Here is an 18,372-nt window from a genome sequence, read left to right as displayed (position 1 = left end):
AGGCAGTGGTTGTGCAAAGCATGTGTTCCATAACCCACCCAGGCCATAGGGACCCATCTCATAGATGCCAGTCAATGGGAAGTTAGGGGCAAACAGCATCCAGTGAAGGTAGGCAGGGGGCAACTTAAACGAATGCCTCCTTCTGTCACCTTCTCATTTGCTTTGCATCTAGGACTTTCTGTGGAGTGTCACCATGGGCTACACTGTTCCCCTGCAAAAGGTGGGGATAGGGTGGAAGGGGGCTTTGCTGATGGCTGGTGAGACTGGGACAGCCCGTTTGAGCAAATCTGAACTCTAGGGAGAACCAGCCTTTTCCAGTTGCCAACTTGCCATGCCTTGAAGCTGTACTCACCAGAGGAAGCAACAATGCTGGAGTTTTTGAAGACACCTGAACAGGAAAGGTTGCCTTTGGTACTCCAGGCCAGGATGCCATTGCTCTTGTGATCCATGGACCTCATGTCCAGCACGGTTGTCCCTGAGATGAATGTATCATCTCCTGGATTATCTGGCGGAGTGGTGTTAGACTTAAAGTCAGTGAACAGGCAGGCGGAGAGGTTGTTGGACTTAGAGCTCAGCTGGAATATGGCAGGCTGGGGGTTCTTGATATCTGTGGGCCAAAAGGATTGGGGTTAATCTGTGCTTCTCTTTGCCTCTGTGCCTTAACCCGGCCCACCATCCAAATACAAGGGATGGACAAGAGTAGGGACTCCGTGGGGTCAGCAAGTCATATTCTCGGTGTCACATGAGAGATATTGTAATATTTTAGAACCTAGGTGGCCAACATGATGGGCTGGGAGCCCAGAGACAGGCACATGCCACGGGTTCTGTCCATACAATTGACGGCAACCAGAAAGACAGAGCTAACTAATGCTGCTTGTTTCTCTCCGTATGGATAAGAGGAAGTTCAAACCTCAGCAAGCCTGCTCAGCAAACAGCTTTAGCAGGACAGCGGGAAGAGAGGAAAACTGCTCAGCAAAGCAAACCAGAAACCAACAGATATTTGTCTGACTTCACTCCAACTTTGGTAGGGATTGGGACTTTATGCTATGGACACATTAAGTTGCAAAACCCATTGCGCCATTGGGAGATAGCCCCCTCATTGGTAAATGCTTTGGGCTGCAAATTAAAACATCTGCCTCTAAGCCTTGGCCCTACACTCTCCTGGTTTGAAAGCCTAGGAACGAGCCAGCTTCTTCAGTCTCAGGCATTTTACCTGTCAAAATGGAAAAGCTACCTCGTACAGTTTCCTCAACAGGCAATTCTAAGAAACCAACGTTTCTCCATATAAGATCACGTTTAGGGTCAGGTGTTCAGTGTCAGTAGTTTAGATGCCTGCTAGGATGCTGACATCCCACACTGGAGTACCAGGGTTCAATCCTCTGCTGTAATTCCTAAATTCAGCTCCCTGCTGATGTAGACCCCAGGAGGCAGGGAGAATGGCTGCAGGAATTGGGACCTAGATTGAATTACTGGCTCCTGGCTTCAGAGATCCATTCTGCGTCTTTGGGAGGAATTAACCAGTAGATGGGGAACTCTCTGCCTGCCTCTCAAATAATAAATCAATGAGTAATTTAAATACTAAAATATTTAGTAAACGGCAAAGTTCCCTGCCAGTGTTGGTAGCTGGAGCTACTGGTACTGCCAGGGCACTGCCAGGGTAGCTGCTCCTGAGCAGCACAGTCTGAATCTATTTCTCGCCCCAGGAAGCAGACTCTGCTGGAAGCCGTCCCTCAGTGCTGAGGCGTGTTTTTACCGTGAGTCTCATTGTTTATTCTTTCCCCGACGTCAGCTTTCAGAGGAGGAAGCAAGGTTTGCCAGGAGGATTAACACATTGGGGCCACCCAGAGAGTTTCCAGCAGAGCTGGGATTAGAATTTCCTGCCCCTGTGGTTCTCTCTGCCTAGCTCCTTGCTGCGCTGCGCACATAAGATTTCTCAGACCCCATGGATGTGGCCTGCTGGCTGAGGCAGCTGGGGTGGCCTTGGCAAAACAGATGCTCCACTGAATCCCAAACCAAAGAAATCAGCTCTTGGCACAGCTCAGGGATGCTGAGTCAAGGCAGGGCTGCCTGCAGTGTTGACCGTCCCAGAGCAGGGCTGGGCTCCATGGTTGGATGGGAGGGACATGCAAAGCTCTGGCCTCCAGAGAGTCTACTTACTCCCTTCCAGCCTTCAAACACAACCCTCTTTTACTGGGAACAGGAGACAGGAAGGCATTAGCTTCCCTCCCATAATCCTGGATTTGGCAGTCCATAGTGGGGTCTTGGGTAGGAGGATGTGAAAGAGCATGGGAATACTGAATGTGGCCTTGTAGGGAAGGCACAGGATTAGGTGCCACCAAGTATAGCCTGGCCTCAGGAGGGAAAGTAGTTGACTGTGGGACCCAGAAGTACATCTTTGGATCCTAATGAAACACTAGCTGCAATCCTTGAGGCCTAATGATGCCAACCTGGAGAAGGGTAAGATCACTAAATCTGTGGCTTCTAGCTACATGTGATTATGCAGATCAAAATTAACCACTATAAAGCAAAAGTAAAATTCAATTGAAAAACAAAATCTTCCACTCTGTCTCTCTCTGTGACTTTGACTTTTGAATCAATTAAAAATAAGGGTGTGGGGCAGTGTTCTGGCGCTGTGGGTTGAGTTGCTACTTGAGTGCTAGATCAAGTTCTGGTTGCTCCACTCCCAGGTCCCTGCTAATACACCTGGGAAGGCAGTGGAAGATGCGCCTAGTGCTTGGGCTCCTGCCACCCATGTGGGAGAGCCAGATGGGATTCCAGGCTCGTGGCTTTGAATTGTCTCAGTCCTGGATGTTGCAGCCTTTTGGGGGGGCGAACCAGCAGATTAAAAAAAAGTCTCTCTCTGTTTCTGCTTGCCTCTCTTTACCTCTGCCTTTCAAATTAATAAATCTTTAAAAAATAAAAATAATGCAACCTCACTGTAGGCGCTCAATAGCTACATGTACCTAGTGCTTACTTTCCTGGAAGGAGGAGACTGACAAAACGTTTCCATCATCACAGAAAGTTCTATTGGACAGGGCTGGTCTAGAAGGAGCCATGTCATAGCACATGAGATTTTGGGGAATGGCAATGGGGCTGGGCATGAGGCTTAAAACCATCCTCAAGTCTATGAGGGGCGACTGCAGAGAGCCAGCTGGCTATTGCTTGCCTTTGCTAATGACAGATCAAGAGGAAACAGCACTAAAATGAAGTCATAAAAACTGAGGTGAATTTTAGCCTCTCTCAATCCTGCTTCTCTACCCACAGTTTTGCTCTTGTTTCTGCTGTCCAGCTCCTGCCTCATTTAATATTTTTAGAGAAAAAGATAAAGCCACACTGGAGGTATTTGGTATTTTTAGTCCCCTTTTACTTTCATCCCAATTTATCTCCAGCTGCTTTTAATTTGGAGGTCGTTAGGGTCCATATGTGAGAACCTCATGGGGAGAGACATTTTACTCTATCTGATCAAGAAAAACATACCCTTATCTCTGATGATGTCAGAAAGCAGCCTTGGCAAGATCAGATCAATTTTTCAAGGTGGAAGTTCAGCTATTTTAGATCCTAGTCTGTCATTAATTCAAAGATAACTGCAAAGCACAGGTCTGAATTCCACAGTACTTTTTTAATTGGAGAGGGATGGAGAGAGAGAGAAAAAGAGAGAGAGAGAGAGAGAGAGAGAGAGAGAGATTGAGACTAAGAGAGAGCTCCCATCTGCTGGTTTACTCCCTAAATGCTCACATTGGGCTTGGGACAGAAGTTGGGAGCGGGAGCCCAATCCAGGTCTTTTCTGTGGGTGGAAGGGACCCAGCCACTGGAGCCATTACCGACTGCCTCTCAGGGTCTGCACAGGCAGAAAGTTGGAGTCCAGAGTTATCAAGCTTGGGACCTCAAACAATGGGACCCAGGCTTTCTAACAGCTTGGCTAAATGCCTGTCCTGCTCTAGTGCTTTACCTGACCAGGGCATGGTGTGACTGAAAACCACTGCTGAACCTGTGCTCTGCAGTTACGTACAGGGAGCCTGCACAGACCCGGGAGCTCAGGGAGACCCTGGTAAGCATCAGGAAACCGGGAGTGTGGGCAGACTTACTGGGAATAATGGAAACCGTGGTGCCTTTGCCAAATTGCAAGTGGGAGGCAACTCCTTCGTACCACTGACAGTGTCTCCATTACAGTAACCCTTAGGGCCCTCCTCCTCCTCTAAGAGGGCAGGCCCTCTATGAGTCCACAGAGGAAAGGGAGGGAGGACTGCATGTGCTGGGCCATCCACAGACAGAGCTCATTCTTCTCACCTTCGCTTCTGGTCTACATTTCCAAATAGGGCTCCCAACCTCCCAGGGACTGGTGCTGGCCCCGCTTTCTGCATTCTTTTGAAGGCTGTAGTGTTTCTTTTCCTCAATGCCTAAGAAGACACTTTTTTGCCTGCCTCACTCATCATATTTTTACTTAGGCCAAAAGGCATGTGCACTGTTCATTTCTAAGAGTCAATCTTTTTCCGTATTGGCTTCCCTGCTTGAGTTCCTCTTCGTTCTTTGCTCATACTGATTTTTGCCTTCCTTTGGGGCCCGATAAGTCCTTTCTGTCATGTAAAATTTCTCTATCCAGGCTAACATTCTAGATAGAACCCCATCCCTCCGAATCTGTATCGTGCCCATTGATAGATATCAACTTGTTATTATGAAACTAATCTCCAGGTTGCTAAATTTACAAACTTTGACTAGTTTTTATTTGGGGACAGGTCAGGCATCTATCTTAGACTTCATACGCTGTCTACCATTTTCTAGAGTGATGGCCCCATGAAAAGCATTAAAAACATCCACTGAACAATTAAAGTCCAATCTTAATGTGTTTGACCTACAGAAACACAGATACTGAAGATTAATCGTGATGCTTTTCTCCTTCCCAGACCTCTGTAAGACAATTACTTACAACATCCCCAGTTGGCCTCACTACAGTAATAAATGATAACCTCCAGAGTTGAGATTAGTGACAATGGCCCCTGGGGTTGCAAATGGGAGCCCCTCCTGGGATGACTTACCAGTTATTATGGACACCTGGGTCCCTTTCCCAAACATGAGTTTACTAGTCATTCCTCCATATTCACACCACAAGTGGCACCATTACAGAAACTCTTGGGACCCTGTACAGCATAAATAGGAGCACTGATCTTCCATAGAGTGGAAGACTCTCAATTTTAAGAATTAGACCTCTTAATCTTTTGTACAGAGAGAGAGAGAGAGAGAGAGAGAGAGAGAGAGAAGCTCTGCTGTTTTCCCAGGTGCACTAACATGGGAAGAGGAGTACCTGGGACTCTCTGATAGTGTCCCAAGCAGCTGCACCACAACACCAACCCTTTTTACGGAGATTTTTTTTTTTTGAAAAACAGTTTTTAATTTTGGTAAATTACAACTTATCTTTTTTCCTTTTATTGTCTGTTCTTTAAATTTACTTAAAAATTTAAGTTTAGAAGCAGAGAGACACATAAAAAGACAAAGAGATAAAAAGAGAGAACTCCCATACATTGGATTCATTTTCTAAATGCCTGTAATTGGCTGCTGACTGGAGCTGAAGCCCAGAGCCTAGAATGGGTGGTAGAGACTTATTTCTTCCATCGCCACTGTCTCCCATGGTCTTCATTTACAGGAAGCTAGAGTCAAGAGTCAGGTATTGAACCTAGGTACTCTGATGTAGGTTGTGGGCATCCTAACCAGAATCTTAGTCAGTGAATGAAATCTTGATTGCTATATTAAGATTTTATCCTTGTGGGCTGACATGGCATAGTGGGTAAAGCTGCTCCCTGTGGCACAGGTAGCCAATATGGGTGCCATTTTGAGGCTTGGCTAATTCACTTCCACCCCAGCTTCCTGCTAATGCACCTGGGAAAGCAGCAGAAGATGGCCTAAGTTCTTAGGCCTCTCACCCTGCATGGGAAACCCAGATGGAGCTCTGGCTTCTGGCTGTGGCTTGGCCCAGTCCTGGCTGTTGTAGCTATCTGGTGAATGAGCCAGCAGATGAACAATTCCTCTGTCTCTTCTGCTCTCAGTATCTGTATCTCTGCCTTTCAAGTAAATAAATAAATCTTAAAAAAATTTTTTTTTGTCTTTGGTATACTCAATCTTTTCTCTCCTGCCCTATTCTATTGCCACTCCCTGAGCTGAGGCTGTGACTTCATGTTATTTCAATAAGCAGAAAATTCAGTAGAGAGGAAGAAAACTTTGCTTAGGGCAACAGAATTCTGACTCCTTTTGTGGAAGGTTTAAGACTGCTTGCCCATGATTGTCGAGGTCCCAGTGTAAGAGGCAATGTTCTCAGACCCCTGAATGCTCTTGGGAAGATTTTCTGGGATGAATGAAAAGAGGCATTTGGGATCCTATAGAAGAAGCTAAAAACCAGGACTCAAGTCAGCACGGTGGGCAAAGAAACAGTTGTCAATTATACTCTTGCCCCATTCCACTTACTTGGTTGGATGCTCAGTCTGGTCCCTGTTCCAAAGAGCAGTGTCAAACCTTGCTGTATCCCCAGTGCAGACAAGGCCTTTGCCATAACCTTCCTGATGTTCAGTTACTGAAATCTTCTGATATCTCCAAGTATCCTGCTAAAATCCCTGCCGAGTCTATGCTTTTTAGATCTCACATGGCCCAAGAACATGGTTGCCCTTTCCTTTCACGAATCATGTAAAGTTGACCATAGCAAAGCCTTGATAACACTATTTGAGAAAAGTTTTGCCCTTTGCTGATCACTGGCTATGTGCTAGGCATCCTCTCTCATCATGATAACGCAGTTACTGTCTCTTGGATGTTGAGAGAGTGGAGGCCTGATTCAGCCAGCTGATGAAGGTAGAGCCAGAGCTTTGCTGAAGCTTGCCATCCTCCCTAACACTGCTGCCTCCAGATGTGGCATACTTGCCATTCAGGTGGGGTATAAGTCACTTTCACCCTTGGGAGAGTACATAACTCTCCTGAAGTTTGGAGAGGATTGCATGAGCAGATATGCTCATAACATGTTCATCAGCCTGTCTAGAGAATTTAGCTACCTACTGCAACAGGAGAGTGTGTATTTGCTGTTAATTTGTCTCTTGCCCCCAAGGGCACTTAGCTAATTTACTGAATGTTCAGATTATCTGGTACTGACATCATTGGCTTCGCTTGAAAGTGAGTATCTGGAGCTCTTTATGTCTCTGCAAATTATTCTGCTCAGATTTTCATTTACTCAGTTGGCATTAGGTACTTCTGTCTTTAATATGAGAAATGGGAGTGTTTTAAGTCACCATGAGAGCTTACAGAAACAGAGAGTGAGTGCTTTCTCTGTCCACCACTTTGCTGTATTACCATCGCCGGTTTCTCATAGACAAGTCACAGCGTTCTCTCTTTGCTCTATTCATTTGCAGTTATACTCATGTGGGTGCACAGCCAGCCTGGTCCCTGATCCAAAGGTCAGCTTATTGTAGCCACCAGATAACACACAATGGGAGAATCCTTTACAAGAACTCTAGCCTGAGCAGAATGGGCTTGACTGGGGCTCTGTCCTTCCTGTCTCTGTTTTCCAGGCTCCTCCAAGTTAACCTTTCTTTGACAAGACAGAAACTTCTTGCAAGCGCCATTCCTCAGCTATCTGTGTAATTGTCCCATAGGCATTTCCCTCAGCCTGGGGCTGGTCAGGCCTTCTTGGAGGGTGGATGTCTATTTTGGGTTCCACAACTAAAGGGAAAGAGGGAAAATCAGAAGAGAAGAGCCAGAGATCAATTGCAAAATGGATCTTGAAGGAAGCAAGTATAGCATTGGCAATAGGCAGAAGCCTTGGGAAGGGCTCAGCAATGAACTGAGGCCAATGAAAGGCTCTCCTTCTAGAAAGTAGTTTCTGTTATTCCTGGAACACAGGGAACAGAGACACTAAAATCCATGGAACATTCATAGAAAAAACACAGGAGAGGGGAAGAGTCAGGATCCAAGAATTTCCATTTCTGGAGGTTTCTAGGATTAGGGCTGACCTCCAGATAAGCATGGGGCAGAAAATCTCCAAAGTTCAAGAATGGTTTAGATAAGTACAGAGTGAATATTCACATAGGAACCCTGGTCCTTCTAAAGTTCTCTGCAAAAACAGAATTCTAAGAGCACATGGAAATGTCTGTGGATTTCAAAATATTATGTACCAGAATAAACTTAATTTCACATCCCGTGAATCTTTTAAACTATCATTGCATATTCTTTAAAATTGCTTTCTCTGTTTCAAGCATTTACAATTCCATTCTAAATGTTAGCCTAATTTTATCCATTAAGTTTTCTGTGCTCTGAATCTGTTCTCTTACCCATTCCTGCCGACACAATTAGGGACCTCATTGATGCTGATAATTTCTGATCATCAATGAAATGGTGTCATTTTATCTGAGCAATTGCTCACACCTAGGCAAGCTGTGCAGGAAATGTGCCTGCCATGAACAGCATCAGCTCCAGTGCAGATCTGCAGGAAATTCACATGGAGGGTCTACACTACTCCAACAGTGGAGGCTCTAACTGCTGGGAACAACCGTCAACTTCAAAGCCCTATTCCAGATGTATGAGCTTTTGGTCCTCCCATCCCTCTTTCCCCACACCTGGGAGCTGTGGATTTCAAAGATGATTCTGGTCCTAATGGAGAAAGTTTCCTTAGAGCATCTATTTCCTGAGTGGTTCTCAAGTGGAGACTTCAGCTATCATCAAAGTGCTTTGCTTTCTTTTGCTAAAACCCATTTGTGCTGCTTCTCTGCCACCGATGTTATGATCCTTACACCTCAAAACTCTGGATGTTGAGTAACGTGATGGGTTACAGGCATTCTAAGTTTAGCCTGAAACCAACCCTTGGCAAGGAAGAGGCTTTGCCAAAGCTCAGCAATGGTCAGAGATGCACAGAGGAGCTTTCCCTGGGGAAACGGGCTTCTTCCCATCCACAAACATTCTGTTGGATTGTCTAATCTCCCCGTTTGGAGGCCTAATGACTCTGTTGGAGAATACTTGCTTATGTCCAAAGCAGTATGTTCTAAGAAGCAATGACTCCTTCCCATTTAGACTAGCCTTGACTTTCCAGCCAGAAGGTGATCATATCTTTGGTGACAATCTTGTGCCAGGCTGAGCTGCAGAGAAGAGAGACGAGAGGAGAGGGGAGAAGGGGTGTTGCTCTCACAGAGCTTATGGCACAATGGAGAATACACCTAAGTACCAGGCAGCTAGGATAGGTCTTTCTCTATACTCTCTTTGCAACTTGAATGTACCTGTACTATAACAAGGGGGACCCTAGGCATTAAGTGTGTGTTTACATTCTGAGATCCTGGATGGCAGAAAATCTGCATTTTCCTTCCCCCCTTTGTTTCTCTCCTTTCATTTCCCTTCCTTACACCTAGGATAGTGCTTGGAATATAAAAGTTGCTCAGTAAATATTTATTGAATGCATAAGGTCTCCAAACACTTTAATTCATTTTCCATGCAGTCCTGTTTCTCTCCCTTCCTTTATTTGAACTATTTCATTTCTCATTTCACTTCTGAACATTCTATTTTCTCAACTTGCTATTGTGTTTTTAGCATTATTTAGGCTCTCCGTTCCTCTCGCATCTCTCAGTCAGACAAGGAGGTTTACGAGAATGTGTCCCCAGTGTCTTGGGGAAGTTTAATTTAACACCTTTCATGGAAACTAACTGGTAGCCAAAATAAATCTTTGGGCATAATCAGTCACAGTTGCTTTTCTGATAATGATCTAGAAACAGCAAAAGAGCCTGTCTCTGTAGTGATGAAAAGGCCAATTCCCACTGGCAATTACCACCATTAGAAAATAAACTACTATTAAACCAGCGACTGGGAATTCAAATTTCAAAACACACAAGCCTCATGAAGACACATGAAGAATTAGTTCAGGAAGTAACAATCCATCATGGAAGAGAGTAGAATAATGACTCTGGGTCTTTGGCAGAGCCACTGGTCATGCACTTACTTGGGTGCACTTGGAGTCTCGTTCTACTCCCGAAAGTGAGTACTCTGCCATCCATTCCCACACCCTGGTACGGTGCAGTACAAATACTGCCCTGCCTGTGTCATCTGGGAGAGCTACCCGTGCCCACTCACAGCCATCTCTCTGGGGAAACAAAGCCCTTTAACAGCACCAAAACCTCATTCTGATGATAAATCTTCCTCTCTAATGTGACTTCATGCCCAATAAACAGTCTCCCCAAATTCTGACTCCCTTTTCTGCTATACCTGCATGCTATCACCCTAGTTCACTGACTTAACCGAGCTCTTCAGAAATGCCGAGTCACTCTCATGGTCATTATGGTGAGGAGGCTCAGGAGAGGCTAGCTGAGGACCAAATGGTAGCCTAGAAGTTGTACAATCTTCCTTCACTGAGTGCAGGAGGGATGAAAGGCAGTGTGGTGACAGGGTCAACATCAGGCCCCCAAATCCAATAGACTTGGGGTAAACTCTGGCTCTGGCACAGCCAACTGTCTGATTTAGGGCTAAGTTACATCTCCAAGCCTTTATTTCCCCAGCTGTAAAACAGGCAATCCATCATCAGGATGGATTTGAGCATTGAAGGAGAACGGCTGTGAAAGCTGGAATATGGTCACTGGTGCGTGTCAGACACCTAGCAAAGAATAACCAATGATAGGATGATGCCTAGCAATACTTTCCCCCAGGAGGGAAAGGATGAGATTTCCTGTCCATTCCTGTCCCATTTCCAGCAACCCAGCATGCCCAGCAACTTGCCAGGATGTCCTAGAAAGAGCTAGACCATGGGGAGGTAGAGGCAGGGCCTCAGTCCTGGGGCAAGGGACAGGGCAGACCTATCAGCTACCAAGATGAAACTTGTACTCAGACACCTAACCAAGAGGAAAGTCTCTTCTCCAAACCCTGAGGTAAGTCCTCTGAAGACCTCATGCAGAGCCCTGGCATTGCCTCAATCACTGCATTAGACCTGGCATGCTGCGGGCTGCTCCCAGTCAACAAGGACTCCTGCAAGAATAGGGCGGACCACAGCACAGACCTCCTCTGGCGCGATAACCTGCCTGATTATAGTCTGTCTACAAAACTTCCCTCTGTCACATTTCTATACCTGCTCTTAACCAAAAGGTTGAGAGGTGATCTTCATCATTTCTGTTAATACTTACATGGGTGAACAAAAAGACCTGTCCCTCTTCCAAATGTGAATGTGTAGCTTCCTCCGACACACAGTGAGGAAAGCCTTTGATAAAACCCACCACACGTGACCTCTGTCTACCAGTTGTTCCAGCAGCATAGAGTAACCATCCAGGGAGATGCTTGACCAACTGGCCAGAGCTGTGGGGAAACTCCCACTGGTGTCTCAGGACAGGGAAGGGATCCAGGGCTTGAGGGGTTGGAGACCACTTCAGTCCCCAGTGACCCTGGGACAAAGCCACTTTCCTGCAATAGAGAAGGGGGAAGCAACCTGCTACCCCCACTCCTGCCAGACACTGCGAGGGGCTGATTCAATTATTCTTACCAGTTGCAAGGAGCTTCTCAGAGTGCCTGGAGGATGGGGGCGGGGAGCAGTTTGATGATTTGCAGAGGCCATTCTGATAGTTTCCTTGACCTTCTTCCTGTCTTTCCTTTCCCACTACTCTTTGAGGTTTCCCATTCCCAGCCTTCTTCCTCCAGGAGGTCCTGGGGGCGGGGGGAGATCATTCCTGCTTATCCTTGTCCTCGGCAAGACTCCAAGCAGGATTTAGGCTCTTCCTGTGGTCTGTGCTTTTATCCTTCCCTCTTCCTCACCTGGCAGTAGGCCAGGGCACCCTAAGCCCCTTTGATTCCTGTGTCTCTAATATCCTTGGTGCAGCCAGGGCCCTGCTGCTGTATAACCCCAAGACCACAGAGCACAAAGTCGCAATAATTTCCCTAACATTTCCCAGAGAGAAAGATGAGAGGAAACGAAAACCATACTGCCTGCTTCAGAGGTGTGAAAGCCGAGGCTCTCAGAAGCCATGGCCTGGGCCATTGTTCTGAGCTGAGGTGGGACTCAGTTATCAGTTCCCTGGTCTTTGTGCTGGGCTGACACAGGTGACCTCACATGGGGGACTCTGAGAAACAGATAAAAAAGAGCTAACTGTGTGCATCTGCCGAGCTCGAGTGGGAGTGAAGGCCTGGGCGGCAGTCCTGGCCCTCACTGACCTTTAGCCCGGGCTCCGACAGATGCTTAGACTCCAAGCACCAGTCTTCCCCTGAAGCTTGAACAAAGATGTCCCCACGGGTCCCCTCCAACCCTTACTTCTGAGATCATTTTTTTTTTCTATTATAAACTCAGCCGCAGGACAGCTTGATATAGAGATGGGAGTGTGCTCAGTGGAGATGCCGGAAGAGGAGGAGGATGGAAAAAATAGGGGGCAGGCAGAGATTTGAGACCATTGATCTAGCAAGAGCCCCTGGCATGGCATTTGTGAATGACACCGTATCTTCCACTCCTGTGGGAAGATAAAAAATTGGCTCAGGCCCATGGTAGAGAAGGGCTAGGTAGCACAGAAGGGGGACATTCATATAGCAGAAGCCCAGCTCACTTACTTGGTATGACCACCAGTTGGGTCCCCTTCCCAAAAGTGAGGCTGGTGGCTGCGTTGTCACACTGTGAGTCAGTGCACTACAAAAACATCCTGGCTCCGTCTACTGTTTCGTGGGATACACATGGAAGGACACCTCAGAAGTTCATTAAAAAATGGAATTAAAAGATAAACTTACGCTGGTACAAAAAAGCCAGAATGCATGCAAAGAATCCATGGAATCTTTGAAGATCCCTCATATGCTTGATTTCAAAAACTTTTTTCCAACCAAATAAACTTGTCTTTTTGTCCCATTTACCATGAGCTTTTTGAAGTACCCTGGTCCTATTCTCAGTAGCTTCAGAAGTTCCTGAAACCAGGAAAGTCTAAAGTTTTCCCTGTAGTGGGTGGTATGAGGACTTGGAAGAGCCCCCTTAAAGGGTGTAAATAGCAGCAGGCCCCCACTGCTACCCACTGGCAGGCATTTTCCCCATCACAGCTACCAACAATCATAGCCTCTAGCATTTTCTCCTAGAGTCTTTAAAAAACCCTATGAAACACACAGCCTCCTACACAGACTGAGTGGGTGTAGTTCCCCTCCTTAACTGCGGTGCCTGAGAAGGAAACTCCGTTTTCTTGAGGGACATCTGCAGAAATATATTTTTCACTTTATCAGAGAGAGTAGGAGCAAGAACATTTTCAGTGTACTGCAGGAGCTCGTGCTAAGAACACACCCCAGCCTGACTTCAACCCTCCTTGTCTGCCCTGGGCTGAGCAGGCGGCCTTCTGACTCAGCCCCGTTTCTGCCCTCACCTTGCTCAGGGATGCTAACTGCTGATGGGGACCGTTTGTCCTAAAGAGAGTCAGAGATCTCAGCTGAGTCCTGTAGCAATCGTGCTGGTTCTCTGCTGAAAAAGGCGAAGCGTCCATTGTCATGCCTGCCAGCAAAGTGCACATGCTTGAGTGCATGCACACACACACACTTTGGTATACTCACATGCACACTTTTACTTGACTCTTCATTATGACTGTGTTGTCTCTGATAAGGTTGGGAGTTCTGGAAGCCATGAGCTATATATTCAGTCTCTCCATATTCTTTGTTTCTTTCTTTTTTTTTTTTTTTTAAAACCAACACTGGTCCCTGGTTGGCTCATGAAACTCAATAACCATCTACTGAACTGAATTGACTTTAACTTGTTTAATTATTGGGACAACAAGACCAGTTTTGGGAGAAGTGAAAAGTTAAGAACACTCCTGCCAAATGCAAACTGCAAAATCTAAATGCTTAGGCAAGGGGAAAAAAACAAGGGAGAGTTTCCATGGGAGCTGACAGTCAGGAAGCAGCATAAAAACCAGATTAACCTGATGTTCCTCTTGCCCCCTCAGCAGAGAGGTGAGAACCAAATAAACAAAAGAGAAACGTGCTTCTGAAATGTGTTTTGTGAAAAAACAAACATTTTTCTTTTGATATTATGACAGTGACATCCCATAAAGGGTGAAAAGAAGAATATGGCAGAAAATGTAAAGTCCAAGTTAACAGCATTGTTATGATTGGTAAAAAAAAATAGTAATAATTTTTATAGACCAGAGTAACGGCTGTAAAAATAAATGACTAAGCACAAATCCAATGCTAGGAGCAGTTATGTTTATTCCCAGGGATCTGACTTACTTGGGTTGACTGAAAGCTGAGTGCCTGTTCCAAATACGAGTTTCTGAAAACCTGTATTCACACTCTGACATAACTCTATACAAAATGTGACTGGGACACAGCTTGGGGTTCCTAAGCCACAGACTTCATCCACTGCTTCACTCTCCAAAAGCCTGCAGTAGTCAGGACTGGGCCAGGTCAAAGCCAGGGACCCAAAATTCCATCCAGGTCTCCCATGTGAGTGCTAGGGACCCAACTACTTGAGTTATCATCCATTGCCTCTCAGGGTGCCCAGTAGGAGGAGGAAGGATCAAATGTGGAGTAGCTGAGACTCAAATCAGGCACTACAAGATGGGATGCATACACCCCAAGTGGTGACTTAACTGCCTACTTCTCCAAGACCACTGGAAGATGACAAGAAACAAGGCAGAATCCAGTAGGAGAGTCTACTTCATGTCTAGTGAGTTTCATTAAAAAATCACCAATACTCATGTTGACAAAGTCAGTCACATCCTCAAAATTACAGAGTTCCAGTTCCAGACAGGATCAAGGGGGAGTTTCATGCATTATTTACTGAGTGTTCATTCTATGCTCATTTCAAGAATAGCACTCACAGATTCAGGTACTGTACAATGCAACTAGTTTATTGTTAATTTATTGCATTTATATGGCAGACAGAATTCTGACTTCCCTGTTGCCCCCACCAAAAGAAATAAAAGCCCAAGAAAGCAAAAAGGATAAAAGAAAGGAAATCAATGAACACAGATGTCCCTCAACTGAAAAATAAATACACTTATTTCATAGAACTTACTTGCTTCAACAAATAGTCTTGTTCCTGTCCCAAAGACAAGTTTGGAGGTTGCAGTATTTCCCACAGTGATTTGCACTGTGGCAAAATGGGCAATTTCATTTGCTTTTCATTTTACAACCACTGCTGAAAGCAGGTTCAGGGAACCTATAATAAAGGGACAGTAATAAGGAGCACCTTTTTATACTCCTTTAGGTAAGCCCATTTTTTTTTCTGACCGTCAACATGTCTTTATGCCTCATGTCTGTGCAAGCTTAGTCCTGGAATTGGCCCCAGGACCAGGATCATAGGTTCCAGTCTCAGCCCTCATTCCCACTGACTTTATATCAATTTAGGTGACTCCTCTGTGTCTTTATTTCCTTATCAGAGAAACAAAGAGGCCTGAACTAGGTGAGTTCCATGATCCAGCAAGGCCCCAAGTACCCCCACATCATCTGTTTTCTGTAACTCATAAGTAATGAGGTTGCTACAGAGTCATTGCACGAGTCTGCTTGGTAGGGGCCAAACAGTGAGGGAAAGGGGGCAGACAGCAGGACCGTGGCTGCTGCCAGCTCCTCTCCCTCCTCTCCCCACTGGGGCAAATGCTCCCAGCAACCCTGTGGTTTTTGCTTAGTCATTGAAAAAGGAAGGGAATTCTTTAGACATTTTAGGCATTCACATCAAGGTTTGCCGAGGCTCCATCTATCACCCATGGCAATATCTGAGGATAGAAACGGCAAGCCCCATGTGCATCCCTAGTCACTGCTACTGGCATTGTCCTTCACCTCTAAGAAAATCTTTGCACAGGATCTGTGACATCGGGTAGTGGAAAGAGCAGTTCTCAAGTATCCAGGACATCAATCCAGGTATCAGTTTAGGTGCTTCTGCACATTAGCTTTGGGATTTTGCACTATTACTTTTCTGAGCCTTAGTTTTCTATAAAACAAGGGTACCACCTCTAGCCCCCCTTATGGTTTTTTTGGTTAAACAGTATTCTATGTCATTCATCTAGCATCATACCCAAACAACCATGGGTGCTTAGAAGGGGGCTAGTCCCTCAGTGTCAAAGTTAGATGAGTGATCAAAGCCTTAGGATCAGAGAATTTATTTATGAAAAGTATTCATACAGATGCTAGACTGGTATAGAATGAGATCTCAGAATTGCAGATTCTGAGCATTTTGGCCTCCTCAGCTCCTGGAGGAGTTTGAGGTGTAAAGCAAGGCAGTGGCTCATTCAATATTGCACAGGCACTGGGGGCTCAGATCACAGCTAGTCCCCTGGATGGAAACCAAAAGCCCTTAGCTGCTTCCTCTGCATATCACTGACCCTTCTGGGACACTGTTTGGTGAAAAGAGACACTTAATCTCTGGAGTGAATTGGGCTTGGCTTATTTTGGACATTTATAAAATGGCCTTGCGGATCCTCCCCTGACTGGTCCTTGCACTCGGTGACTGTGGAAGTGGAAAGGGCCTATTACATCATGATCCTGCAATTTTCTGCTCTTCTATCTCTCCCCCTCAATCTGGCTCCATTTATCTCCAGCTCCAGCGTCAAAATGGAAACATTGGGCAGAATGTCTGTCAGTCTCTCATCTTGGGAAAAGTGTTAAAGGTTTGGTAGATTCTACCCAAAGAAAACAGAATCAGATAGACTCTGAGAAGTTCCACTAATTTATCTGGAGGTCATAATGCTTAAAACTTTAGCACTAGGTTAAATTAGTTAAAATCAGATACAGTGGCACAAACAACATTGTCTTTTCCCTGGTCACTGTCACCTGGACACATTTATTAGTTTTTATAGAATCTTACACTTACTCGGTTCTACTTTAAGCAGGGTCCCTGATCCAAAGGTGAGCTTGTTTGTTCCTCCCATGGTTCCCACAGTGTTTGATGCCTCACAGTAAATGGCCTTCTGCCAGCCCCTCCCCACTCCACTGAGTAAGAAAACACCATTGACTTAATACAGCCTTTGACTCTAATGAGTGAGAAAGAACTCTGGATTTAATATTTGGCTAATATTTATAACACACACACACACACACACACACACACACACACACACACATACACACACACACACAAACCCAAACTCTTTTTCTACCACGAATGTGATAAATACACAGACTGCTGTTGCTAAGTGCCAGAGGGGCCACATAGACTCATTTCTCTATTAATAGATGAGAAAATTGAGGATTGGAGGCCAGAGACCTGCTAGGTCATGTTTACCACTTGGTGGCAAAGACTAGCCCGTGGAGCTGTTTGATTCTCATTCTGGATTTCCCTCTCTCTCCCATAAGCTTAAATCAACTGCATGCTTTGCTTCATTTTCTTCTTTCCTTAGGCCCGGAAATGTGATTTCTTTGAGCATTTAATTTCAATTAAACAAGCATTTATGGAGCACTTACTTTGTTAGAAGGACAATATTAGATACTTGGTGTGACAGACAAGAGCATGTGATCGAAAGCATCTTTGGCTTCAATAGGAGGATGTTCTCAGTAATAAATGAACTATGTAGTGGCATGTGTCAGGGACTGCCTAAGATTCCACAGCTAACTTTGGGATACAGAGGGTAAGAGGCATGCGGAGGATGCCGGGGGGAGAGACCATAATCTAGGCTTCAGACAGGAAGTTAGGCTATTTCTGAAGGTATGACATGGTTTCTAATTGTCCAGTGTTGAGTTTCCATTCCATTTCCACCCAGTGAATCAGTTCCATAGTTAGAGCCAACTCTTCTGTTAACTATTTTCACTTTTAAACAAGGAGCCCATGAATGTTCAGCCTTAAATTCTTAGAATGTCAACCAATAAAAATGATGCAACTCATTTCTATGAGTTAAAAGTTAAAGACACAGTAAGTACAGTAGAAACCTTAAGCCGGATAAATGGAAGACAAAGGAGGTTAGAATTTACCTGGAGAGACCAGCAGCACAGTCCCCTTTCCAAAGGTGACTTTGTTGTATCCTGAATCCACACTGTAGCTAACCTCTATACAAAAATGGTTGCAGCACTGGGCTTTTCAACCTATGATCTACTTGGGCAGAGGGAAAGAAAACAACATTTATGGAGACCCTATTATGTACAATGTGGACCAGAATCCATATACATTACATCTTCTTCTTTGGACTATAATTGGGTTGTGAGCTTAGATATTACGATCCCTGTCTTACAAATGAGGAGCAGGTGATCTGAGACTACACAAGTTAGGCCAGCACTTCTGACAAAGACACAGATATCCTGGATCTACAAGGCATTTTAACAGATAAATCTATGAGAGAAGAATCCTCAGGTTTATTCCTTCTATGGTGGGATTGTGGCTCTACTGGGAATAGTTTTGCTAGAATCAGGTATTAGAACTCTTGTAACAGAGATGCTAGGAAATTCCAGCTCATCCTCACAGTGTGATCATTTCCTGAGACATGAGAACATTTCACTCTC

At 45.3% G+C, this 18,372-nt stretch overlaps 1 gene segment (V, D, J or C); it reads right to left on the bottom strand.

Annotated features, from left to right (window-relative positions):
• LOC101536246 (T-cell receptor alpha chain constant-like) overlaps nucleotides 1-18,372 on the bottom strand; it is a 32,390-nt gene that overhangs the window by 2,273 nt on the left and 11,745 nt on the right. Inside the window, 1 exon segment of the C gene segment in view lies at nucleotides 353-607. Within this exon segment, the coding sequence occupies nucleotides 353-607 (255 nt within the window).

Source organism: Ochotona princeps, chromosome 6, assembly GCF_030435755.1.
Source record: "Ochotona princeps isolate mOchPri1 chromosome 6, mOchPri1.hap1, whole genome shotgun sequence".
Taxonomy (NCBI): Eukaryota; Metazoa; Chordata; class Mammalia; order Lagomorpha; family Ochotonidae; genus Ochotona; species Ochotona princeps.
Note: the sequence above shows the minus strand (reverse complement) of the source record. Positions and strands in the feature narration are given on the sequence as shown.